General features: G+C 54.7%; 2 protein-coding genes across 4 annotated transcripts; one reads left to right on the forward strand and one right to left on the reverse strand.

Moving 5' to 3' along the window:
• Positions 1 to 437: 437 nt before the first annotated feature.
• Positions 438 to 13,829, forward strand: CCDC22 (CCC complex scaffolding subunit CCDC22). 2 transcript variants are annotated; one of them, XM_027091539.1, is made up of 17 exons: positions 438 to 648; positions 1,681 to 1,858; positions 6,571 to 6,703; positions 7,456 to 7,562; positions 7,707 to 7,773; positions 7,874 to 8,052; positions 9,974 to 10,168; positions 10,700 to 10,762; positions 10,857 to 10,976; positions 11,519 to 11,638; positions 11,728 to 11,844; positions 11,950 to 12,051; positions 12,133 to 12,240; positions 12,499 to 12,594; positions 12,817 to 12,876; positions 12,957 to 13,031; positions 13,447 to 13,829. In XM_027091539.1, the coding sequence occupies exons 1-17, from the start codon at positions 599 to 601 to the stop codon at positions 13,558 to 13,560; spliced, it is 1,884 nt and encodes a 627-aa protein (XP_026947340.1). In that variant the 5' UTR covers positions 438 to 598; the 3' UTR covers positions 13,561 to 13,829. The 2 variants fall into 2 exon arrangements, with proteins under 2 accessions (XP_026947340.1, XP_026947341.1); XM_027091540.1 differs by lacking the exon at positions 438 to 648 and adding an exon at positions 691 to 1,297 and having other exon boundaries at positions 13,447 to 13,819.
• FOXP3 (forkhead box P3) lies at positions 13,742 to 24,845 on the reverse strand. Of its 2 annotated transcripts, XM_027091542.1 has the most exons (11): positions 20,785 to 24,845; positions 20,159 to 20,263; positions 19,933 to 20,071; positions 19,453 to 19,540; positions 19,279 to 19,383; positions 18,298 to 18,385; positions 18,018 to 18,098; positions 17,091 to 17,241; positions 16,328 to 16,404; positions 15,037 to 15,138; positions 13,742 to 14,816 (listed from the first exon to the last, which is right to left on the reverse strand). In XM_027091542.1, exons 1-11 carry the CDS (start codon positions 20,992 to 20,994, stop codon positions 14,667 to 14,669), a joined length of 1,296 nt encoding a protein of 431 aa, XP_026947343.1. In that variant the 5' UTR covers positions 20,995 to 24,845; the 3' UTR covers positions 13,742 to 14,666. The 2 variants fall into 2 exon arrangements, with proteins under 2 accessions (XP_026947343.1, XP_026947342.1); XM_027091541.1 differs by having other exon boundaries at positions 19,279 to 19,540.
• Positions 24,846 to 25,625: the final 780 nt, after the last annotated feature.

Consider the following 25,625-nt stretch of genomic DNA (forward strand, 5'->3'; position numbering starts at 1 on the left):
TAATTCTGTTTAATCCTAGGAAGCAGGTACATTAACAGTTCCATTTTACAGAAGAGGAAACTAAGACACAGGGAAGCTATGTAACCTGCCCACGGTTGCACATTTAGCAAGTTGCAGAGCTGAGACTCAAACCTAGTCGCTTTGTGCGAAAGCCCCTGCCTTAACTTGTACACTTTTACAATCTAGAAGATGAATGCTGCCTTAAATGAATGAGTATAGAAGCCTCTCTCCGTCCCGCTCCTTCCCCCTTCCTTCCTGACATACACACACACACACACACACACACACTTGCGCGTGCAGTATAATCCTTTGCTCACTTGGAAGAGCGCACTGGGCTGCAGGAAAGAGAAAACAAACAAAACCAGACCTACAACTCCCAGCAGCCATTGCACGCTCAAGCTTGCGCGCGCCCATTCACACCAGAACGACAGGCATCCGGCTTGCGCCGAACTGGGTCTCGGAACTACACTTCCCGGCTCTCCTCGCGCAGCCCGTGACACTCCTTGGACCGCGAGCAGGGAGCGGGCTTTCCACAGCTGCGCCTCTCTTGCTCGGACCCGGCCCTGGACCCAACCTCGGACTCCAACACGGCTCTACCATGGAGGAGGCGGACCGAATCCTCATCCATTCCCTGCGACAGGCCGGCACGTAAGGACACAGCCCCCGCCCACCCCGGAATGCCCACATCCGGGACTCCAAAACTCTGGACCTTGACATCTAGGGCTGCAACTTCAGGACCCTAAGACCCTCCCTCCTCCTTACACACACACACGCACGCACACACACACACGGGGCCTCCCAAACCCTTTGACCTCTACACTTGGTAAACCCCAAACTCCAGGACCTAGACACCTCGAGACCTTAAAACCTTGGAACCTCAAGACCCGGGATCCTGAAATCTGTGGATCTTGACATCAATACCCTGGGACTCTGACATCTGGAGATTCTAAGCCACCTTTATCCTGTGAACCAGGGAACTTAAAACTCTGGGATCCTGGCACTCAGGGACTCCAAAATCCCCTGGGATTGGATACTTGGGAACCTTCAAACCTGGTTTCCCAATACCTGAGCCTTTTAAAACCCCAGGACTCTATAAAATCTGGTGGCCTTAATGCTTGGTGACCCCGACGCACAAGGACTCCTGCATTCGAGGGTCCTAAAAACCCAAGATGACAACATCTAGGGAGCTTGATTTCTGGATTGCTTGAGACTGGGTGGTCCTGATACCCAGGGACTCTGACATTTGGAACTCCTGAAAACTCCAGCCTCCCAACATCTAGTCTCAAAATTCTAGCAGGTCAGTATCTAGGGGCCTCTGACATGCAGCAAACATGATATCTGGGGATGCAGAAACCCAGAGGCTATTCCACCTGGGCTCCTAGGCCTTCCCAGACCCCAGAAATTTGGGGCTTTTAGGCATAGGGAAATTTGAGATTTTTTGAACTCGGATCCCTTCCATCCACCGTTCTACACCAAGATCTTAGGACCTGAGGACTCCCCCCATTCTCAGTTTTCCAAATGGAAGTCAGCCAGCAACACCCAGGACCTGTCTGAACTGTGGCCACCCTCCCTACCCCATCCCAGTACTAGGGCTTCCAGAAGGCAGCACGGCCCAGCCTCATCCCTGTTTCCTGACTGCTTCCCCCCACCCCCCATCGAGCCTGCCTCCTTCTTCTTCAGGGCAGTTCCTCCAGATGTGCAGACCCTGCGAGCCTTCACCACTGAGCTGGTTGTAGAAGCTGTGGTCCGTTGCCTGCGTGTGATCAACCCTGCTGTGGGCTCCGGCCTTAGCCCCCTGCTGCCTCTTGCTATGTCTGCCCGGTTCCGTCTGGCCATGAGCCTGGCTCAGGCCTGTATGGTGAGTGTCTTCCTCCCAATTACACACAGCCTCTTCCTTCCTCCTTCACAAAGTCACCAAGCTCCTTTGAGACTCTTGACTTTCCTCTCTGCCACCTCCCGTTGTGGCTTAGCGTTCATTAGTGGTTAAGGCTGCCGGCTCTGTGGTCAAACTGCCTGAGTAGTTCAGACCCTGGCTACAGCACTTGTTAACTGTGTGACCTTGCTAACTGATGGCCCAGTGGGCATCAGTTTCCTTATCTGTGAAATCGAGATGATAAAAGTAGGGTTGTCCTGAGGATTAAATGAGTTTGTGCCTGAGTTGCCCCTGGCTCTCATATTTTGAGCTTAGCACCAAGAACTTTTCCCCCTATAGTATCCATTTACCAGTTCCTGAAAAGGCCCTGTTTTGAGTCACGTGCTCAGGCTGAAATTAACCACCACGTTCTCTGGTTGGGCCAGCTTGGATCACCTGGTCATCCCTATAGGGCACTGTGATTGGCTGCTCCTTCAAGATCACTTGGAGTTGGAGGAGGGAGGGTTACCCGAAGGAAGATATGCTGCTTAACTAAAACAGTGTCTGCACTAAAACTTTACTCTGCTCTGTTGCAGCTTACCTCTCGTAAGAATAATTTACATACTGTCTCTATTGTAAATAAAGTGCCTTCTGGTGAAGCACTCATGCCTCCCCAGTACAGACCTGTGTCCAGTTACTATATCCAAGGGCTCCAAGTAAATGTCATTTCTCCTGGCTCATTAGTTCTGGGATTTTAGGCTAGTCTCTTAACCTCTTTGGGCTTAAGTTTTCTCATGTGTAAAAAGGGTAAGAATTGTACCTACCACATAGGGTTGCTATGAGGATTAAAAATGAGTTCAGGGCTTCCCTGGTGGCGCAGTGGTTGAGAGTCCGCCTGCCGATGCAGGGGACACGGGCTCGTGCCCTGGTCCGGGAAGATCCCACATGCCGCGGAGTGGCTGGGCCCGTGAGCCATGGCCACTGAGCCTGCGCATCCGGAGCCTGTGCTCCGCAACGGGAGAGGCCACAACAGTGAGAGGCCCGCGTACCGCAAAAAAAAAAAAAAAAAAAAGAGTTCATACGTGAAAAGCTGGATATAGTAAGCTTTGTGCAAGTGGTATCACTATTATTGGATAGGCTTGATCTGGCTGCTTGTGTTCCAGCAACTTGTGGCTATGTAATGAATGTCAACATGCCCAGCGTACTCCGTATATGGTGGCAGAGGGACAATAGAGTAACTACAGTGAAACCTTCCACTTAGCCCCAAGGGACTGGGTGGTCAGGTTTCTTGAATTTGTTCCTTGCTTGTGCAGTTTCTGTCTCTTAGAAATAGGCCTCAGAGCTCTACCCTTCCCTTGGCTCTCTGGTTCACCTAGTTCTCAGGAGTTCTCAGGTTCTTTTGTCTGGGGCTCTCGGTGGCCCTCCAGGCAGGCAGTCTGTCCCCTGGCCTGGGGCTGTCTTCTCGAGGACGGCACTTTATAAAGGGGAACTTGTGTCCTGTTTGGCTAGGAGGGTGCACAGTGGGGCGTGTTGAGGAGGGGCCGGGGATCAGGCTTCCCCCAGTTTTCTCTTCCTCCCTTCTCTCAGTGCTGTTTCCCACTGGATTTGGTGGTGACCTACTTTTCCTCACACTAACTTTAGCGTGAGTATGGCTTTTTCCGTGATTGAGAGGTTCACGTGATTGTCTGGCCCCAGAGCCTCGGTTTGCCCTGAGCAGGTAGAAAAGGTCTCTCTTAACCCAGCTGGGTGCTGCTCATGTAGCCCACCTTGGCTCAGCACTGCCGCCTTCTGGTGCCTGCCTCTTCATGTGCCCTACTCCTGGCAGCACTTTTTGCGACTCAGCCACTTCCATACTTTGGTGTCTGTCATTTCACACACCCCACTCCTGGAATGAGTTTCTGTATCAGTCACAGCCCTTTGATTGCAGGTGTCGGAAAAAACCCAAAGTAAAGTAGCTTAAAAGACAGTGATTTTCACACTGTTTTGACTGTGATCCTCTGAAATAAATATATCTTACGTTGTGACCAAGTACACATATGTGTGTATAATAATGATGTTTTTTGAGTGTGTGCTCTGTGCTGGGCATTGTGGTAACCTGGTGTTAACTCACTGAATTCTGGTGACAACCTTCTGAAGTAGGCACTGTTGGTATCCCTTTTCTCAGGTGAGAAAAGTGAAGCTCAGAGAGGTTAAGTGATTTGCCTGCGGTTACCCAGTTGGTAAGAAGCAAAGCTTGGATTTGCATCCACGAAGTATGCTTTCAGAATCCATGCAACTCTGGCCCAGAACCTTGATGGGCCCTTTTATCCCTTAAAGCATCCACATCGGGAAAGTACTGTCAGCCCCATTTTACAGCTAGAAACTGAGCTTCTTGGTGGTTGAATAACCGGTCCAAGGCCTTATAGCCAGTTAAGTAGTACAGGCTGGATTTCAACCCCAATCTTTTTGACTCCAAAGCCCATAGCCTCTTTTAAAAACATTATTTACTATTTTGTGTGGGTCATTTTTATCAGTCAGGGTCCAGTCCAGAGACACAAACCCCAGCAGTAATTTGAATAGGGAAATTTCAATATAAAGAATTGTTAACTGGGTAAAAGATGGTTAACTACTGAAAGAGTCAAAGAAATCTCCAAGGTGTGACAGAAGTAACACAATACCTTGAAAAGTCCCACTGGCACTCCAGACCGTTCACCTCGTTACCCTTACCCGTCTGCTGTAAGGGGATTACCTTGATTAGTTTCTTGTGTGTCTTTCCAGTTTTTAAAAAATGAAGATATAAGCAAATATAAATATATATTCTTATTTCCCCCCTTTCTTACACAAAAGAGAGCATATACCTAGTTTCTTACCTTATTTTTTCCCCTTGCCACATATCCTGGATATCATTTCATATCAGGCAATCATTTTTTTTTTCCTTTTTGCAGCTGCAGAGTAGTTCATTGTATGTATGCACTGTAGTTTATTCAACCCCTCTCCTGTGCTTGGACATTTAGGGAGTTCCCAATATTTTGCAAATAATGCTGTAATGAATAATCTTGTGCATATATATTCTTGAATTGTTGGAGGCCTGTCTTCAGGGTCAACTCCTAGAAGTAGGATTGCTAGGTGGAAGGGTAAACGCATACGCCATTTTGTTAGATTTTCCCCAATCGCCTTCACTGGGATTGTTTAATTTCTGCCTTCCCAACAGCAGTGTATGAGAGGGTGCCTGTTTACCCACAGCCTCACCCACTGAGTGTATTGTCAGAGTTTTGCCCATTCAATAGGTGAGGAATAGTCTCTCTGTATAGTTTTCCTCCTAGCTTTGTACTTTGAAAAACTTTCAAATTTAAGGAAAAATGAAAACAGAAAAATAACACCATTCTCCTAGCTTTCTGTGTTGTTAACATTTTCCTCCACTCTTTTCTCTCTATCTGGGTACACACATACACACACACACACACACACACACACACACACACACACACATTTTTTTCTGAACCTTTTGAAAGCAGCAGACATCATGACACTTCATACCTAAAACTTCCAGTGCATCTCTCCCAAGTAAAAGGGCATTTGCCAGTATAACCACAATATCATGATCCCACCCATGAACTGAATATTGATAGAGTAATAGTATCTAATATTTAGTGCATGGTCAAATTTCCTCAGTCGTTACAAAAATATCCTTTTTAGCTCTTTTTGTTTCCAACTACAGAGTCCAATCTAGGATCATACATTTCATATCACTGTTACATTTCTAATCGTCTGTATCCAACAGTCCTACTTAGTTTTTGTTTCTTTGTTTCTTTTTGCAATGATACATGTTTTTGAAGAATGCAGGCTGGTTGTTTCCTGGAATGCCCCATAATCTGAATTGGTCTGATCGTTTGCTCATGACTAGATTCAGGTCTGGGGCAGGAACTCTGTGCAAGTGATAGTATCTCCCTGCCCAAGTGGACCTCAGGAGAACGTAACGTCAGGTTGTCCCGGATCGGTGATGCTCGTGTGGCGTCTCTCCGTGTGCTTTCAATTCAAGTCGCTCTTGTAAGCAAAGTTGGACATATTTGCATATGTTTAAGGGCCGTTTTTCATTCTCTTTCTGGGAATTGTCTGCTCCTATCTTTTGCCTCTGTTACTGTTGCACTGTTGGTCTTTCTGCTTGTGTAGTTTTAGGCACTCTTTATATACTAGTGAAAAAGATTCACTCTTTGCCTATGATATGAACTCCAAGCATTTTTTCCCAGCTTGTCATTATGCTTTTGACTTTGCTCACTGTAATTTTTCTTGAAAAATTTTTTCATGTATTCAGAAATACCCATCTTCTCTTTCATGGCCTCTGGATTTTGAGTCGTATTTAGAGAGGCCAGAGCTTTAATTTTATTTTTTTAAAAAATATTTATTTATTTTGGTTGCGCCGGTCTCAGTTGCGGCACGTAAGACCTTCGCTGAGGCATGCGGACTCTCAGTTGTGGCACGCATGCCACAACTAGTTCCCCATCCAGGGATCGAACCTGGGCCCCCTGCAATTGGGAGCGTGGAGTCACACCCACTGGACCACCAGGGAAGTCCCCGGAGCTTTAATTTTTAAAGCTCTGAAGGCCTTGGTGAGCCAAGGGGAAGTTCAGAGGGTGGTGGTTGGTGAGAGAGTGGGACCATTTGTGGTCTCAGCCCTGGGCTCCCAGAACAGGAGGATCCTGCCTGCCTGACTGATAGCGGCCACCCTTCCCCACCCCCAGGACCTGGGATATCCCTTGGAGCTTGGCTATCAGAACTTCCTCTACCCCAGTGAGCCTGACCTCCGGGACCTGCTTCTCTTCCTGGCTGAACGTCTGCCCACTGATGCCTCTGAGGACGCAGACCAGCCTGCTGGTATGGGGTGCCTGGGGCGTGGTGGGGGTGAGGAAGAGGGTGCTGTGGGGGCTGAGAGAGGTGGAAGTGGTGAAAAGGTTGACTGGTGGGTGTGGGGTATATGTCTTCAGGAGAACTAGGTGGGAGGACTGGGGCTGGGAGAGGGGATGCAGGGCAGGGGGAAGGGAACTGGGGCTTGGGCTGACCCAGGTGGGGAGTTGGTGCTGGAAGGGGCCTCTCTGCCTCACCTCCTGCCTTGCCCCCGCCTCGTCCACTCTACTCTAACCACACCAGGCCACTCCGGCCTCAGGGCCTTTGCATCTGCTGGCTTACTCACCCAGATAGCCTCATGGTTCACTCCCTTATCTCTTGGAGGTTCCTGTTCACATGTCACCTCAGGGAGGCCTTCCTTGGATTGCCTTGTTTAAAATTATATCTTCCTCTCAATGGTCCTTATCTTCCTTTCCTGATGACCACCTGACAGTCTTCTGTATTGTACTTACGGCCTTGGTCACGCTCTCCTCTACCTGCCTCTGCCGGAGGGCAGGAGGATATTTATCAGTTTGTTCACTGAAGTAGCCCAAGGGTCTAGAATGGTGACTGGTACCATTCTAAGTAGGTGCTTAATAAGTGTTTGTTGAATGTCTTAGTGTGAGAATGATAGCTACATAGATATGTATCTCTTGGGGGGCAGTCAGGCTGCTTTCCCAGGGTATGCATTTTTGGAGTTGTGGCACTGTCACCTGATTGACACTCCCTCCCCACTTCCCTAGGTGACTCAGCTATCCTCCTCCGGGCCATCGGGAGCCAAATCCGGGACCAGCTAGCCCTGCCCTGGGTCCCACCCCTCCTTCGCACTCCTAAGCTGCAGCACCTCCAGGTGGGACCCCTCAACTCATGTCAGTGTTGCTTGTTGCTGCCTTGCCTGCCTTGTCCCCATTTGGGTGCTCAGGTTTTTGGCCCCCTCTCCCTGGTGCCCCCCGTCACGATTCATCCTAGAGGTCTGATTCTGCTCTCTCACCAGGGTTCGGCCCACCAGAAGCCTTTCCATGCCAGCAGGCTGTTCATGCCTGATTTGCTCTCCAGAGGAGGTGAGGATGAGGCTTTGGAGAGGGGCTGGGGGGAGGGGTAGAGGTGGGCCTAACTGCATGGTGAGGCAGGAGGGCTGGCTGACTCTGTTGCTGCCTCCAGAGCCCCGGGAGTTCCAGGCGAGTCCCCTGCTGCTACCAGCCCCCGCCCAGGTGCCGCAGCCTGCTGCGAGGGTGGCCTCGCTTCTTGAATGCCACGCCATCCAACTCTGCCAGCACACGGGCCGGGACCGCCCCAGGGATGAGGACTGGGTCCACCGGGCATCCCGCCTCCCCGTCCAGGTACTGCCCAGTGCTTGGTCCCTGCTGACGAGGTCCCTGCTCACTGTGGCTCCCATTTCGTTTCCCGTTAGTCCTCTGCCCCTCTCCTTTCCCCACTTTGTCCCTCTCTTCCATCGTCTCCTCCCTGTGTGCAACTACCTGGCTCCCTGCCTGAAAGAACATTGGAGTCAGAAAGATTGTGGCCCTCGCACAAGTCAGTATGGCCCCTCGGAGTGTCCGCTTCCTGCTGTGAGACAAGGGTGGTGATACTGCTCTCTTCTGAGGGCGATGTTCCACCGAAGGACGTGCACAGGCAGCCAGAGCTGTCAGGATCTGCTCCCTTCCTCCCTGTTTCTACTACCTTCTTCCTGCCCCTGATTCGCTCCCTCTTTCTCTGTCTCTGCCGTCATCACCGACGTGTGGCTTCCAGATCTCTGCACCGTCTCTTCTCATCACTGGCTTTCTCCTTCTGTGGTTTTGCTGCCCCTCTTTCTCTCTCCCCACTGCTGTCTCCTCGTTTCTGTGTCTCTGCCTCATCTACCTCTATATCCGCCTCCATCTCCCCTCTGTCCACCTCAGTATCTGTCCCCATCCTCTCCCCACTTTGTCTGCCTCTGGAACTGTCTCCTTCCGCCTCCTCCGCTGCCATTTGTTCTGTCTTTATCTTTTTCTCTCTTTTTTAAACTTACAGGCATTTCAGACACAGAAGTAGAGAGAATAGTCTCATAAACTCTATGTCCCTGCCATCCACCTTCAATTATAAGCCTTTTGTGGGAATTCCCTGGCGGTCCAGTGGTTAGGACTCAGCGCTTTCGCTGCTGAGGGTCCAGGTTCAATCCCTGGTCGGGGAACTAAGATCCCACAAGCCGCGAGGCACAACCAAAAAGAGAGAAAAAAAAAAAAGATATAAGCATTTTGCCAATCTTTCCTCATCCCTTCTCTAACATTTTTTTCTGTAATATTTTAAAGCAAGTCCCAGACATCATATCATTTTAACTCTAAATACTTAAGCAGACATCTCTTAACTCATAAGGGCACTTTTTAACACAACCCCTGGGCCATTTTCACACCTAACAGAATTAACAGTGACCTCTTTTTCTTTTGTTTTTTTTTAAAGCTTTGTATATGCATTTTATCTTTTGAACCAGAACCTATTACATCTTTTTTTCCCCTAAATTTATTTATTTATTTACTTTTGGCTGCATTGGGTCTTCGTTGCTGCGTGTGGGCTTTCTCTAGTTGTGGTGAGCGGGGGCTACTCTTCATTGCAGTGCGCAGGCTTCTCATTGCGGTGGCTTCTCTTGTTGTGGAGCATGGGCTCTAGGCACGTGGGCTTCAGTAGTTGTGGCACGCAGGCTCAGTAGTTGTGGCTCGCGGGCTCTAGAGCACAGGCTCAGTAGTTGTGGTGCATGGGCTTAGTTGCTCTGCGGCATGTGGGATCTTCCTGGACCAGGGCTCAAACCCGTGTCCCCTCTATTGGTAACAGTGACCTCTTAATACCATCCAACACTGAGTTTGTAATCAGATTTCTCCAGTTGTCTCAAAACTGCCTCTGTTCTCATGTCTCTCTCTCTCTCTCTCAATTCCACTCTGCCTCTGCCCCCTTCTTTGCCCAGCACCTCTGACTCGGTTTCCGCTCTGTCCCCACATATCTTTTGAGTGTCGGTCTCTAATTTGGGGGCTGCAGGCTTACTTCTCTCCCTTCCCACAGCCTCCTCCAGTGCAGGGAGCCAGTGGGTAGAGAGAAGCAGGGCTGAAGAAGAGGAGGCCCCGTCCTCAGGGAGCTCCCAGGCCTGTGGACCAGGAGAGTGGGTCCAGGCCCCCTTGTGGGAGAGGCTGGATGGCTGGTGTGACTTGGGGGTAGCACCTTGTCAAGCAGCTCCCTGGTGGAGGCAGGGCCTTGGGTACCCCGCAGGCCTCCACACTCTTCCACTGTTTCTAGGAGGATACTCGGGCTCAGCGGCAGCGGCTGCAGAAGCACTTGGCCGAGCATCTGCGCCAGACCTGGGGCCGGCCAGGGCCCCCCCAACAAGCCCGAGACCTGGGAGAGCTGCTGCAGGCCTGGGGTGCTGGCGCCAGGACTGGTGCTCCCAAGGGCTCCCGCTTCACACATTCAGAGAAGTTCACCTTCCATCTGGTGGGTGGGCCTGAGTGGCCCTGGGGCATGCTGATGGGGCCAAGGCAGTATTGCTTGATGTACACACACCACATTTTATCCATACAGGGGCCCGTGTTCCCACCTGCCCTCTCCCCATGGTGGATGGGCACCCAGAACAGTCCCCTGGCTTCTTGGGGACTTCCGTGGAGAAAGGGTAGAGGGGTGGGAACTATGTAAGCGTGTAGGGCTGCTCTTTGTGCAGACCCCAGCTTTTCCTGGGCAGTTTCCTCTGGACATATCTTCTCTCCTTGGATGGTCATCCAGAGGGGCCCTCGTCCTTCTCATGGGCAGATGGGCAAGAGCTGTGTCAGGGTCAGGGAGGTTTCTTTATGAGCAAACACTCCAGTCTAAGGTCAGAGAGTGCATTGATCCTCACACACATTCTGACAGCCGTCAGTGGTACTGTACCCAGGTATGGTGCTGGGAAGGTGCTTTTGGTGGGTGTTGAGGCTGGGCTGTGAGGGGCAGGGCTTTCCCCGACAGCCAGGATGCTCCTTTCTCGCTCCCCAGGAGCCCGAGGCCCAGGCAGCCCAGGTGTCAGATGTGCCGGCCACCTCCCGGCGGCCTGAACAGGTGAGCAGAGCAATGGTGGGGCGGGGGAGGTGTCTTGGGCCCTTGGCTGTCTACTGGGCCTGACACCCCCACCCCGACTGCCTGTGCCTCCCAGGACACATGGGCAGCTCAGGAGCAGGAGCTGGAGTCTCTTCGGGAGCAGCTGGAGGGAGTGAATCGCAACATTGAAGAGGTTGAAGCCAACATGAAGACCCTGGGAATCAGCCTCGTGCAGGTGGGTGTGGGAGAGGGGCTGTCCACCGGGGTCAGGTCACAAGTCCGGCCTAGATGGCTTAGAGGGACTTGAGGGGGTACTCTGTAGAGGTCTGCACTTGTCAGAAGGGTTCATGGGAGACACTGGGGACCTGTGGGCCTCTTGAGGGTTCAGGAGAATCAGTGGGAATGAGAGGGCGATGTAGGGTTGGGGGTGGGGGTGGTGTTGGACCTGCAGGGGTTAGCGGTGCCTTGGTGTCTGTGAGAATCGGGAGGGGTGTAAGTGTCTGTGGGCCTCTGTAGGGGCTTGTGGGGCTCATCAGGGGTCCTGGGGAGTCAGTGTGGAGGTGGAGGGGTCAGAGGGGCCTGTGGGTGCCTGTCACTGCTTATAGGTCTCTGTTACTATCAGGAGGGGTCCGAGGGGCCCATAGGGCCCCTAGAGGGATGTGTTGTCATCTGAGGGCCTTGGGCTAGGTCAGGGCTCTCCAGGCTTAGCGGGGGCTGGGAGGTTGTGGTGTGCATGGGGCTTCCCCACTGACTGGGAGTGGGGATCCTGGGTGCCAGGTGGAGACCGAGTGTCGGCAGAGCAAGCTCAGCACAGCGGAGCATGAGCAGGCCCTGCGCCTGAAGAGCCGGGCGGTGGAGCTGCTGCCCGACGGGGCTGCCAACCTTGCCAAGCTGCAGGTGGGGCTGGCGCTGAGGCTGGGCTGGGAGGGTCGGAGTTGGATGGGCCCAGCCAGTGTGACATGTAGCCCCCCTGCCACCACCCCTAGCTCGTGGTAGAGAGCAGTGCCCAGCGGGTCATCCACTTGGCAGGTCAGTGGGAAAAGCATCGTGTTCCGCTCCTTGCTGAGTACCGCCACCTCCGAAAGCTCCAGGACTGCAGAGAGGTAGGTGGTGGGGTCCGGGGCCATGGGTGGGGCGGGTTCGGTTCCTCCCTAGGGGGCTAGCCCTGCGCTCTGCCTCACTGGCCTCTACCCGTGGGGTCCTGGCAGCTGGAATCTTCTCGACGGCTGGCAGAGATCCAGGAGCTGCACCAGAGTGTTCGGGCAGCTGCTGAAGAGGCCCGCCGGAAGGAGGACGTCTATAAGCAGCTGGTAAGGCCCGTGTGGGGGCCCTGGGCCACTCAGAGCCGGGGAGGTGTGGGTGCTAAGGGAGCACCTGCTGTCTCTGCCTAGATGTCAGAGCTCGAGACCCTGCCCAGAGACGTGTCTCGGCTGGCCTATACCCAGCGCATCCTGGAGATTGTGGGCAACATCCGGAAGCAGAAGGAAGAGATCACTAAGGTACGCCATCGTGGCCAGGGAGGGTGGGTCATACGGGTAGATATGCCGAAGGGGCAGATGTGTGTTGCAGGGCTACACGGGGACCTCACACCCTCTGAAAGTCAGAGCTATCTGGCCATACCCAGACACAGAAGAGCCCCACACAGTCCACTCCAGCCACCCCTGACCCTGTCTGGATGGGACAGCATAAACGTGAATGCCCTCAGCTGGCCGGCTGCCCGCCTCAGACGGGCTCACGGCTACCCTGGTCTCTGCCAGATCTTGTCTGACACGAAGGAGCTTCAGAAGGAAATCAACTCCCTGTCTGGGAAGCTGGACCGGACGTTTGCGGTGACTGATGAGCTTGTGTTCAAGGTGTGGGGCAGGCCGGGCTGGGTGCGGGGGTGGGGTGGGCCTTGGGCCCTGTGTGAGCCTCGTAGGTACACTGATGCTCGGGCCTGGCTTTGCCCTGGGGAAGATGAAGTCAGGGAGTGGGAGAGGGTGGCCTTGTGGGGGCCTGGAGGTGGGGGTGGGGTAGGGGCGGGGTGAGGCGGGGACAGCCCACCGACACCTTCAGGGTCTCCTCTGTCTGGTCAGGATGCCAAAAAGGACGATGCTGTTCGGAAGGCCTACAAGTATCTAGCTGCCTTGCATGAGGTGAGGGGAGAAGCGTGCCTGGGGGCTGGCTGGGGTGGGGCCAAGTTGGGGTGCAAGCCTTCTGCTCCTGCTGTCCCCAGAACTGCAGCCAGCTCATCCAGACCATCGAGGACACGGGCACAATCATGCGGGAGGTTCGAGACCTTGAGGAGCAGGTGAGGCCTGGGGCTGGGAAGGCTAACCAAGGCAGCTCCTCGGTTTATGCCAAGAGAGGCTGTGGAACCAGACACAGCCGTGCCCCTTAGGCGCTGTGTGTGTGACCTGGAGCAGCCCAGTGGCCTGCTCTGGCCCCCTCCTTCCCCCTGAGGGTCCTCACACCTGCCTCCCAGGGCCGTTGGCAGAGGCTTCAGCTCGAGTATGTGGTGGGCAGTCCTGCCACATAGCAAAGGATGCTTTAGGTGGACGGATGACATGTGCAGAGGCCTGGCGGTGGGACAGAGCAGGCTGCTGTTGGAGGGGGTGGAAGGAGCATGGGAGGGGCCCTGGGTGGCTGTGATGGGGTGGGGCTGGTGAGCAGGAGCTGGGAAAGTGGCCCTGCACGCTGAAGGGCTGCGGTTCGCATTGCCTTAGATTGAGACGGAGATGGGCAAGAAGACCCTCAGCAACCTGGAGAAGATCCGTGAGGACTACCGAGCCCTTCGCCAGGAGAACGCTGGCCTCCTGGGCCGGGTCCGTGAGGCCTGAGCAGCCCCCAGCAGAGGTCTCCTCCAGGCCTCAGGCAGGGATTTGGGGTGCTGGGGGCACTGGCCAAGCACTGGCCTGGGCCATGCCCTCTGCTTGTGGTCCAGTTCCTCCTGCTGTAGTCTTGGCCCCAGACCCTTGCCCACCTGACCCCAACCCTTATCTGGGGCGACCATCCAGAGTGTGGAAGCTCAGCTGCAGTTTATTGCGGAGGGTGCTGGGGGTTGGGGCCTTGGATCTCAAATAAATGAGGGGCTCTGTCTGCAGTCTAAGCTGAGGCATGGATGGGGGCACAGGGCACAGGGCTCAGGATGGGGGAGGGGGCGGGTGGCAGGTGAGACACTGGGTACATTTGGTGAGTCGGTGTGCATGGCCCTGGGTGTCTGCGTGGGACTCAGGACGCCCACTGGGGTGCTTTGTGGGTGTGTGAGATATGCAGGTGAGTTCAGAAAGTCTGTGCGACCGAGCGTCTGTGTCGGGAGCTGTGTGATACCGTGTGTGACCAGCATGTGTCTGTGTGGCTTTCTGGGACCTGAGATCCTGAAGGTACCGAGGCTGCTTCTGTGCGGGTGTCTGGGCATGCCCCGTGTGACGCTGCACCTGTGGGCCTGGAAGCTGGCTACGGGTGTGTGCTTTGGGGCATGTGGGTTGACAGGACTGTGCTCGGGTGTGACTGTTTGTGTGACTGCGGATTTGAGGTGGTGTGAGTGTACTGAGGCAGGCTCTTCGTGTTTTAGGGTTTGTATTGAGTCCAAGGGACAGGATTGCGACTCTCTGTGTCCTTTCCAGCCCTAAGGTCATCTGTGAGAGCGACTGAGGCAGGCTGTGTGTGTGGTCGGTTGTGAAGGCTCAGTTTGGCTGGAGAGCCGGTCGCAGGGGGCTGGGGCGGGGGTGTGGGGTTGGGGCCAAGGTCCCTCTGAGCAGCCTTGGTGCAGAGCATGTGATCCAGGAGGGCAGTCAGCTGGGGAGCAGGGTCCCTGGCCAGCAAGATGGTGCACACCTTACTTCTTGGTCCCTGCAGGGACGTTCAGGGCCGGTCACCCCTGCCTCCAGCCACTTCTACTCCCCCGTTTTGGCCCCTGTCCTTCCTTCTTTCCTTGGCTTTGAGGTCAGGAGCCGGGTGTGGGGTTGGAACACCTGCTGGGCCTCTGGCTCCTCTTCTTGCGGAACTCAAACTCATCCACGGTCCACACGGCCCCCTTCTCACTCTCCACGCGCACGAAGCACTTATGCAGGCTCAGGTTGTGGCGGATGGCGTTCTGTGGAAGGAGGACCAGCCAGCCGGGCCGGGGACGTTGGGGAGGGGAGCAGGCAGGCAGTCATCCTCTGAGGCCAGCAGTCCCCACCAAAAATCGACCTCCTGCCCTTTCTCAACATGCCTACAAGCCCAGTCCCAGGCCCGCCCATTCCTGAACTTGACCCAGCACCGCAGTGGCATTTGAGGCCCTCCCAGCCACTGCCACCTCCGGAGGTGCTCACCTTCCAGGTGGCAGGGTGGTTTCTGAAGAAGGCGAACATGTGTGTGAACCAGTGATAGATCTCGTTGAGTGTCCGCTGCTTCTCGGGAGCCTCCAGGATGGCCTGGAGGTTAGGGGGTGTGGGGGTAAGGGGAGCCGCTCCCCCAAATTCGGACTGAGAGGGGCACTGGCCCACCTTGGGCCTTCTGACCTGGGTGGAACTGTGGGGACGGGGGAAGGAAGGGAGATGGTGTGGGGTGACGGGTCAGAGACAGGGTTAGAAGCGGGGTGAGGGTAGGGCTGGGATGGGGTTAGGTAGAGGATCAGGTTTGAGGTTGGAGTGGGGTCTGCTTCAGGGTTAGGGCTAGAGTTAAGTTAAATTTCTGGGGTAGAGTTGGAGTTGGAGTTCTCTGTGAGAGTGAGGTTTCAGGGTTTGGGAAGGGTAAGGGCCAGAGAGTGGGGTCCAGTTAAGGATTTGGAAGGGGTAAAGGACCAGGCAGAGTTAAAGGTCAGGGAAGTGGCTGGTTAAAGGTCAGGCTGGGGATGAACTGGGGTGAGTCAAGGGGCAAGGGGTGGGATGACGCGTGACATTAGGTCAGGAGTCAGAGGTGGGCCTAGTTACGTAGTTATTTTATGTGTCAGGGATGTGGTTAGTTTCAGGGTCAAGAATGAGGTTGACTGTGTGTGGTCGTTAAGGGTCAGGGCTGGGATTAGGCGTGGAGTGAGGCTAAGGGTCCGGGAATTTGATCTGCTTGGATTTAGGAATGGAATTGCGTCAAGGGTCAGTGACCATGGCTGCGGTGAGGCTCCGGGTTGGGATGGGGCTAGGTAGGTGAGCGGGGGGCATTGTGTAGGGTTAGGTGTGGGCCTAGGATAAAGGTCCGGGTGGGCTCTGGTGAAGCCTCTGGGAAGGCACTAGGGGGATGATGATGAAGGGGTTGGGACGGGTCAGGTGTTACAGGAAGGGGTTAGGGATAGGGTCTAGGGTGGAATGTGTCGGCAGACTGGGGTACGTCTGGGCTGGTGAAGGAGTTTGGGGGCTAGTTTGGGGGCTATTTATAGGCCCAGGAGGCAGTTAGGTTTGGAGTTGATGTGGCCATCAGGAAGGGGGTGTGTTGAAGGCCAGCTTTTAGCTTGCACTGGCTTGGATGGCAGTCTAGTTGTGGGTTTGGGGGCAGGTCTGGGGTGAAGATGGGGGATCACATCTGAGGCGTGGGTTTGTTCAGGCAGGAGCCCGCCTGGGGGTGCTCAGAGAGAGGCAGATCCTCCACCCCGCCCTCTCTTCCTTCTCCTCAGCCCGGCACTCTGCTTACCCAGCGGATGAGGGTGGCATAGGTGAAAGGGGGCCGCATGTTGTGAAACTTGAAGTAGTCCATGTTGTGGAAGAACTCTGGCAGAGGTACGGTGGGATCAGGCCCCGTCAGGGAACTCCTCGCTCCCTCTCCCACCCTCTGCTCTCGACCGACCGGCTGTCGAGTCTGCATGCCTGAAATCCCACCGTGAATACCGCTTTCCAGGATCCCAGTCACTGTTTGCTAAGCACTTGACATAAATGATATCATTTCCCCTTTGCACCGCTTCCACCAAAATGGGGCTTATTCTCCCCAAGGCTTAAAAGAAATGAAGTAACTTCCCCATGAAATGCATGTAACTGGTTAAATGGCGGAGTCAGGATGGCACTCGAAGGCCCTAATCGCTATTAAGCCCACAGCCCAGACTTTGCGGGCAGTAGGGGATTGGTGAGCTTGGGCGAGTCACCCTGCTTTTCCTTGGTGGGGAGAGGGAGAGTCCCTGGGAATTACTAAGCTAGCTCTCTTCCTTCTGATGACCAAATGGAGTAGCTGAAGCGCAGAGTGAGTGAGCCCTAATCCTCAGGGGAGACAGGGCTAGGACTAGACATCTGAGACCACAATGGGGGCTTGGAGGCCATGGAAATCCAGAGAGGAAGCTTTTACGAGCAGTTGCCAGTTTCCAAAGGCTGGGTGGCAGTGGTGGGGAAGAGCAGTCCCCCGCCCAGTACCAGGCAGGGAGATGAGGGGCTCAGAGGGCACCACGTAGGGCACGTACCATCCTTACCTGGGATCGTGCTGTTTGCATGGCTGCCCCAGAGGTGCCTCCGCACAGCAAACAGGCCTTCAGGGGCCTCTTGGGGACCCGGCCAGGCTGGGACAGTGGTGCCCGGGGTGCCAGTGGCTACGATACAGCAGGAGCCCTTGTCGGATGATGCCTGGGGGAAGAGGGAGAGGCTGGTGACCCAGAGGCTTAAACTTGCCACTTTAGTTTTAAATAAGTGTTTTTAAAAGTAAGGGCACCCTCTTCTCAATTCCACTCTGATGTAGAATCCCACAAAGCAGCACGAGCCATATTTATTAAAGTGCGGGTACGGACACTAGTGTGTGTAGCACACCAGTGCCAGGGCCACGAGCTAGGGTTGAATTGGGCTCCTCTGCTACCCAACTGCGACCTTGGGAAAGTCACCTAAGCCTCCCTGGCCTCAATTTTCCTTATCTGTGAATTGGGGATGATAGTAATACCTACCTCACCATGCATCATGGGGATTAAATAAGTTAACATCACCAAAGTGCTCACAAACAGTGCCTGACACCCAGGGCCAGCTTCTATGCGATCTCTGAAGGTCTTGGGGCCCTGCACTTTGTTTAATGCTCTGCGGTCGTCATTTTGAAATCTGAGCCCCGTGATTTCATTTTGCACTGGGCCCTGTGGGTTATATAGCTGGTCTTGCCAGCGGCACACAGTCTGCATTCAGTGTTTGGCGATTTGCTGTTGCTTTGCAAACTCAAGATCATGATTTGGGATCTTAAGGTCAGAGGGTTTGTAGGTAGAAAGGGACAGATTCCTAGGTCTGGGCATGTTTGGAGCTGGGGACAGGGGCCCAGAGATCCCAGGGCCTGGGTGCAAGGATAGGTCCCCCGCCCCCTGCAGGGCCTCTCTCTCCCCTGCTCCCCAGCAGTCTGTGCAACCTGTAGGCCTGGGGTGGCTCACCGTGGATGGAGCCTTGGTTGGGGCCATCTTCCCAGCCAGGTGGGCTTGCATAGCACCCAGCTTCTCCTTCTCCAGCACCAGCTGTGAGGACAGGCACAGAGTGAGGCCTCAACCTGATCTTTCTCCACCACCTCTTTGTGTAGGCTGTGGTCTTCCCTGGGAGTGCCCTGCCCCCTTCCTTCCTTCATGCCAGCCCCCATCCTGGGTGAGCTTGTATCCTGGCACAGGGTGGACGTACGGTTCACCCACCGCCCCCCTGCCCCCGCTCCCCCCATGTCACCTGTTGCTCCAGAGACTGCACCACCTCCCTCTGGAGGAGACACTGTGCCCTGCCCTTCTCATCCAGGAGATGGTCTGCCTGGCAGTGCCTGGGTAGCGGAAAGAGTCCATGCGGGTGACCATGGCGAGCCTGGCTTCTCGGCTCAACATTCCTAGTGGGGAGGGCTCAGACCCTCTGGGAGGAAGGTCTCTCCTCAGAGCCTCAGCCTCCCTCCCCTCTTTCTACCTCAGTCTTCCTTTCACACCTGTCATTCCTTCAACATATGCTACTTGGCATCTACTGTATGGCCAGGGTGCTGGAGATGATGATGGAAGGGTAGTGAGCTGAGAGTGGGAAAGGCATTCCCGGTGGAGAGTACAGCTTGTGCGAAGGCCTGGTTGTGAAGAGGACGGGATGCACTGAATTGCCACTGATAGTTGGGTATGGTTGGAAAAGTGTGTGTGTGTGTGTGTGTGTGTGTGTGTGTGTGAGAGAGAGAGAGAGAGAGAGAGTGAGAAAGATAGAGAGATGGGGCTGAGAGGAGGCAGCAATAGCCATTGTGAGGATCTGGGACTTTGGGGGTCAATAAAATCAATAAAAGGCTGGTGTGTTGGCATGAGGGGGGGGTAGCAGGGCAAAGCAGTTAGGAGTGTGGATTCCGGAGGCTGGCTGTTACTCAGGAACTGGGTGATCTTGATCAAGACACTTAACCTCTTTGGCCTCAGTTTCTTTGTCTGTAAAATGGAGGTAAATCATAGCACACACCTCTGTTATGATGCCCCCATTATACAGATGAGGAAACCGAGGCTCCAAGAAACTAAGTAACTTGCCCAAGGTCACAGAGCCAGTGAGTGATGGAGCCAGGATCTGAACCCGCAGTCTCAGCTTTTGCCTCTTTCATGTTACCCCTTATCGGGATGAGGCCTGAGCTGAGACCTGCACCCCAGACCTCCTCCCACAAACTGGGGCCCCCCTGGACCGGAACAGGCCTGACCCACTCACTTGAGGAAGTCCTCTGGCTCCTCGAAGACCTTCTCACATCCGGGCCACTTGCAGACACCATTTGCTAGCAGTGAGTAGGAGCCCTGGGGCATGGTTGAAAGGGTGCTGGGGGGACAAAGTGTGTCAGAGGAGGGGATGGCAGGGCAAGGGTCCTTCCCAGCCCTGCACACTGACCTGTCCTTCCTGGGCACACCGGGGCTTGGGAAGGTGCAGAGCAGTGCTGGCTCCCTGGACACCCATTCCAGGCTGGCCACGTTGATCCCTGCAGGTGGGGACAGGGCACCTCTGGGGGCTGGGGGCCAGGCTCTGGAGCTCGGCCCACAAAGCCTCTCATTTTGAGCTTCCCACCCTCCTGAGCTTTGCAGGCCCAGACTCCCAGGGCGCTCTGTGGTCCCTAATCTCCAAGGCTACTGGTGGAGCAGCTCAAAGACTGCGCTGACATTTCGACTAACTTTGCAAAGATCTGTGGTTCCGTGATTTTGACACTCTGTGTCTTTAAGGTTCTGAGCCTGACATTTTTAGAGGTTGGAGTTTCCAAGATGATAAGACCTGACACCTCTGGCCTCCTGAGGGCCGCAAGTCAGCAGCCCACACCACTTATGTTCAAGGATTGGGGGCTCTGGGCTTCTGTGGAGCCGTGGGGTACAGTGTTACCAGGTGGCAGGCCGGGCCGGGCCTTGAGGGAGAAGACCCCCGTAGCAGCAGTGGGTGGCGGGAGGCTGATCATAGCTGGGCTGTCCAGTGGGCGCACCTGCAGCACAGGGGTCCGGGCATGGGCATCCACCGTTGAGAGCTAGGGGCACATGGGGTCCATTTCAGCCAGGTCCTCTCCCCAGTTCTCCCGCCTGCTCCCTCCTCCCTGCCTGTTCTGGGTTGGTACCTGGTGCACAAAGTGTGGCCTGTCCTGGAGGAGTGCCTGCAAGTGGGGCGAGGGACCCAGCCGTGCTCCAGAGGGTGCCACCATGACGAGGGGCACTGTGGGCAGCTGGGGGAAGGCAGGCGGGTGAGATGCCATCCTCATGTTCACTGTTCTACATGTCTAACCCGTATACTCCTCACCAACGACCCCACGTACTAGGCAGAATGACCAACCCCATTTTACATATGTGGAAACTGAGGCTCACGGAGATTGGGTGACTTTTTCAAGATCAAACAGCTAATAAGTGGCAGAGCTGGCCTCCATCCTGTCACCTCACCTCCCTGGGCCCCAAGCCCTCTGTCACAGGGGGATGGAGACACACATGGCTATGGCTGTGGGACCATGATAGGGTCTCCTATCCTGAGACAGGGATTGGGAGGTTGCGGAGAGCCTCGAATCTCTGAGACCTGCTAAGTGGGGACTTTCTTGGCCCCGTGACATCTGCATAAGTCACAGACGTGCCTGGGACCCAGAAAACCACTTCCTGTGCCCCAGCTGGGCCCCCCGCCCAGTGCCACAGTAAAGGTCGGCACCTATAGGCCCAGGTACCCCACCCTGCCTGCCCCATCCTGGGCCCTAGGCCTCACCTGCAGCTGCGATGGTGGCATGGGGTTCAAGGAGGAAGAGGAGGCGTGAGCCCCACCTCGGAGGTCCCGGCCCTGGAAGGTTGTCCCTGGGCCCTTGGCTCCCAGCTGGTCTGAGGCCTTGGGTGCAGCCCTCCAGCTGGGCAAGGCTCCTGGGGATGGGCTGAGTACCAAGGAAGGGGCCAAGGGCTTGGCTGGCCTGGGGTTGGGCATTGGGTCCTTGTCCGAGGGCAGGCTGCGGGGACACAAGGGGAAGGAGTTACAAACGTGCTGGGGTGTGTGTGAAATGCTCAACCATCTGAACCATGTGGACACCCCCTCTGGTCAGAGCAGGCATTGGCTGGGGTGTGTCCCAAAGGGGCCCCAGCTCTGGTCACGTGTGTGCGCGTGTGCACACACATACTCGGTGTCAGGAGCACGGGTGTGCCTGTGTCTCCAAGCACACGCCACGTGCAGACATACACGGAGCCAGCACACAGCGTGCCTGTACACGCTGGCACAGGCCTGGTGGGGAGGTGTCCTCCCTGAGGGTGGTGGGGAATTTGGGGTGGTTTGTGGGGCCTCAGCCAGGATAGGTCTCAGCACTTGAGTGGTGCTCTTCAAGCCTCAGCCCTCCTGTCCTCCCTGAACCCAGTATAGGCCACACGACCTTTGCTGATCCCACGGGGGCTGCTTTCTGATTTTCTCCTGGGAGCATTATGTTACCCCAGTGACGGGCATATCTGGGAGTGCAAGGTGGGCATGGACTCCAGAGATCCCTCTGGCTGCTGTGGGGGGGCAGACTCTAGGAAGGTGAGGGCAGAAGTAGGGGGACTAGTGAGGAGGCTACTGTAATAGTCCAGGCAAGCAACAGTCCAGACCAGGATGATGGCAGTGGAGATGGTGAGAAGTGGGTGGGTTCGGAGTTAATGTTTCGAAGGTGGAGTCAGGAGAATTTGCTGGCAGCTTGGATGCGGAGGGTGAGAGAGGGAGGGTCAAGGTGACTTCTGGGTATTAGCTGAGCAGCTGGAAGGACAGAGCTGACATGACCTGAGATGGGGGAGATGGGGGAGCAGGGTTGGGGGTGGTGATCCAGGTGTGGAGGGACATGACGACTCTGGTGTTAGACATGCAAGTGGCAAGGCCGTGTGGAAGCTGAGTACAGGAGTCTGGAGCTCTCCATCTGAGATCATCTCTGGGCTCCCGCCCCGCATGGAGCTGGCAGGGCAGGTGCCAGAGAGGAGGAGAGACAGGCTCTCTTGAGCCGGGGCCTGTGCGAGCTCCTCGACTCGGCTCCCACCGGAGTTCATCCCAATCTCTGCTCTTCAGGCCTGCCTCCAAGCCTTTGTTCATGCTATTCAACCTGCCTGGAATGCCCGCTCTTCCTCTCTTCCCCTATCCAAGCCCTATCCAGAAAATCCTCCAGAATGGCTCCAGAACCTTACACTCCCCGATGGGCAGGGCCTTGGTTTCTCGGAATGCTAGAGTACCAATCCGAGAGGAAGCCAGAGCTGGAAGGGACTGCCAAGCCCAACTTCCATTTTACTGAAGGGGACAACCAGGTACAGTGTCCCACAGCCCCATGGTGACTTGAGATCTCTACTTCTTTCTCCGGAAAGTGTGTGTGTGTATGTGTGTGTCTCCCCACCCCGCCCCATAGCACTGGGTTGGGCACACAGCTGCCGAGAGCAGCCCTGGGGAGCAGAAGAAGGGCTCTGAGGGGGCAGTTGCTCCTTTCTTTCTTTGCTTTCAGCTCATGGGGGTTGCCAGAGTTATGGTGCTGACGGAGGTGGGGGTGTGAATCCAGGTATTTAAACCCTTACTCTCTCGGGGCCTTAGAACATTACTGCGTGAGAATCAGGAGCCTGGGTCTACGGAGGCTCAGAACAAGGGCCTGAATGAGTGCATGAAGGCGGAGATCAGGGTGTTGCTTGTATAAGCCAAGGAATGTCAGAGCGCCAGCAAACCATCCGAAGCTAGGAGAGAGAACAGATTTCTCCCTCGTAGCCCTACAAGGAACCAACACTGCTGACACCTTGATCTTGGACTTCTGGCCTCCAGAACTGTGAGACAAAACATTTCTGTTATTTAAGCCACCTAGTTTGTGGTACTTTGTCACAGAAGACCTGAGCGAACCAATACTGATTTTGGTGAATGAGTGGATGTTTTCCACCGCTCTGGCCTGGCCTACACGGCTAGCCTGTGGTCACTTCTCAAGCTGCCTGGACTCTTGGCCAGAGCCTATGAGAAATCGCCTCCTCAGACACATCTGCAACAACCTGACTCAGGGCAGCATAGATACATTCTCAGAAGGGGGCCGTGGATATGGTCTGTCTCGTGGCGGGGTACCTGGAGGGCCAGATTGGGCAGCCGGCTTCCTGCACTGTCTGTTGGCGCATCCTTTTCTGACTATTTCTTAGAAGCCACATGGAGGATGTTTCTGGGACATAGTTTGTGTTTTCGTATCGGGGTCTGCATCTGGGCCTTGTTGTCACAGCCCCCGACTTCCCCAGATATTTCCGCCATTGACGTCATGGCGGCCGGATGCGCTGGGCTTCATCGGCACCAAGGAGGAAGAGAAGGGGGCAGGTACCCTACCCCACGGGTTTCGTTCCGAGAATTGGCCGTCCCGTCCTGCAGCCGGCCAGGCCCAGGTGGGGTGATGTGGGTGCTGGCGGATGTGGTGAGTGACGTCCGTCTGGCCACCATGACAAGCCCTGGGCCCTGTAGACCCGGCCCTTTTTGGGCCATGGAGAGGCCCAAGGTTTGATGCTTGGGGAGCGCCATGCAGACCCCACAGAGACTGGGACCCTCAGGGTCTTCAAATGGTACTATTCTAGAACCTCAGAATCGTAGAACATCATTTCTTAGATTCAAATGATCCCAGAATCTCAAACCCACAGACTCTGTGGGGTCCATGGGTCCAACTTCTCAGTAGGTGAAGGCCTATGTCCCTGGTGTCCAAAATCACTGGAACTTCCCGAAGTTCCTAGTGCCTCCCGCCTGCCAGGCCTGGAATTGCAGCAAGCCTCCCTCCTAAGTTCTGTGAAGGCAGGAGGGTCAGAATCGTCCCCTCTGCTTCCCCCAGCCTGGGGCCAGGCTCTGAAACAAATAGCTGTAACTCTCCTTGGGCTCATATGTAAAACAGGACAATAATTGTACCCATCTTCCAAAGTTAATGCACATGAAATGCTTAACAAAATGTTGGTGATCAGTAGATGGACCCCTGCAGGGCCTCCATCTCCCTGTCCATTCTGGGACAGCGCTCCCAGACTCACAGCCATTCTGCCAGAGATGGGGAGGGAAGGAAGGGGACATTGAGGCTGGCAGACCTTCAGCTAGGACCTCATGGTGGGAGCAGTCAGAGCCCTGGCCTTTGCCGGTAGAGTCTACCACCAGGCTCTCTGGAGGAGCCGTGGGATAGAGGATCCCAGGGACCTGTGCCAACTCTGGGGACACGGCTGAGCTCTGTCCACAGCCAGACCCACAGATATACCGACTGACTTATGTCCCTCTAGTATCACCACCCTCTGGCCATGAGGCCTCCTGACCCATGGGGCCCTGGGACCCCACCCAGCCTAGCTCTTGTGAGGCTAGCCCCACACTGTGACCATGAGGGTCCAACTTGTGAGAGGGTAGAAGGGGGAACGGCAGCAGCTGGGAGACAGCCCAGGGTCCCCCTGCCCCTGTCATGGGTGCTGAGGGGTAAACTGAGGCCCATTGTGGGGGAGAGACACAGAGCCAGGGCCCCACTGAGAGTCCTGAGATCTGAGCTTGGGTCTCAACTCTACCACTGCATCTCTGTGAGGCCTTCAGAGAGGCCCTCCCGCCCATCTCCCAGCCTCAATTTGCCCCTCTGTACTCTGGGAAGGGGAGAGGTGTGGAGCGGATGAGGGCCAGGGGCCTTGTGCTCTGTGTCTGAGTGAGCCGTTAGGTGTCTGTAGGGCTTTGATTCGATAACTGCCGTTCTACCCAGGGGACTGGCTGAGAGACAGAAACAGAGATAGACAAACAGACATAGGCAAACAGAGAGACACAGAGAAGAAGAGCTACAGAGAGAGATGGGAGAGACATGAGGTGGAACAGAGATAGACACACAGAGAGAGAAACAAAGAGAACAAGAGAGATAGTGAGAGACACCGAGAGAAGGAGAGACAGTGAGGAGGGGGAAGGAACCCATAGGAGCAGAAAGTCAAAGAGAGAACAAGAGAGACAGAAACAACACAGGGAGATGGGGAGAGACAAAGAGAGAGAGAGAGAGAGAGAGAGAGAGAGAGAGAGAGAGAGATGCTCCAAATAAGAACAGTTGTTGGTCTCTGGCTGGAGGAGCTGATCCTTCGTTATTCCAAAATAATGAGGAATAACAAAGGGCAAGATGCCAGGGCCTTCGGCCGGGTGCTATATTGTATTGCAGAGCAACAATCAGCAAAGCGCTGTGGCCCTGGCACCAGAACAGACACCGAGGAACAGAACAGAATGGAAAAGCTCAAATACAGACCAATGTCTAGAGGGAATGGAGTCTGTGATGAACACGGCATTTCAAACCAGGGGACGCTGGAGAATAGATTGTTTAACAAATGGTTCTGGGATAATTAAGGGGAAAATAAAGCTAATGACTAACCAGTCCATTTTTCCACCAACCCCTTCCTGCCCAGTTTGAAATGTCACCCTCATCATGTACCCTAAAATAAATTCCAGATCCATTAAAGAGATAAATAATAATCTTATATGGATCTTGGGTTTATTGTATGCCAGGCCCTAGGCTAAGCATCTAACAAGGTTGAGAGATTTAATCCTTACAACCAACCTTTGAGGTCAGTACTATTATAACCATCACAGTACCTATGAGGAAATGGAGGTATCGA

The sequence above is a fragment of the Aethalodelphis obliquidens genome, unplaced genomic scaffold (genome assembly GCF_003676395.1).
Source record: "Aethalodelphis obliquidens isolate GAN/ISIS:26980383/991018 unplaced genomic scaffold, ASM367639v1 scaffold71, whole genome shotgun sequence".
Taxonomy (NCBI): domain Eukaryota; kingdom Metazoa; phylum Chordata; class Mammalia; order Artiodactyla; family Delphinidae; genus Aethalodelphis; species Aethalodelphis obliquidens.

Excerpts from the sequence above, each read along its gene's own strand:
- CCDC22 (XM_027091539.1), top strand. The coding sequence starts at position 599 with ATGGAGGAGGCGGACCGAATCCTCATCCATTCCCTGCGACAGGCCGGC. Across the intron at positions 8,053-9,973 it reads CATCCCGCCTCCCCGTCCAG|GAGGATACTCGGGCTCAGCG; the intron begins GTACTGCCCAGT and ends CACTGTTTCTAG. Across the intron at positions 12,877-12,956 it reads ATCTAGCTGCCTTGCATGAG|AACTGCAGCCAGCTCATCCA; the intron begins GTGAGGGGAGAA and ends TGCTGTCCCCAG.
- FOXP3 (XM_027091541.1), bottom strand. The coding sequence starts at position 20,994 with ATGCCCAACCCCAGGCCAGCCAAGCCCTTGGCCCCTTCCTTGGTACTC. Across the intron at positions 19,541-19,932 it reads CCGGCCCGGCCTGCCACCTG|GGATCAACGTGGCCAGCCTG; the intron begins GTAACACTGTAC and ends CCCCACCTGCAG. Across the intron at positions 15,139-16,327 it reads ATGCCACCCTCATCCGCTGG|GCCATCCTGGAGGCTCCCGA; the intron begins GTAAGCAGAGTG and ends CCTAACCTCCAG.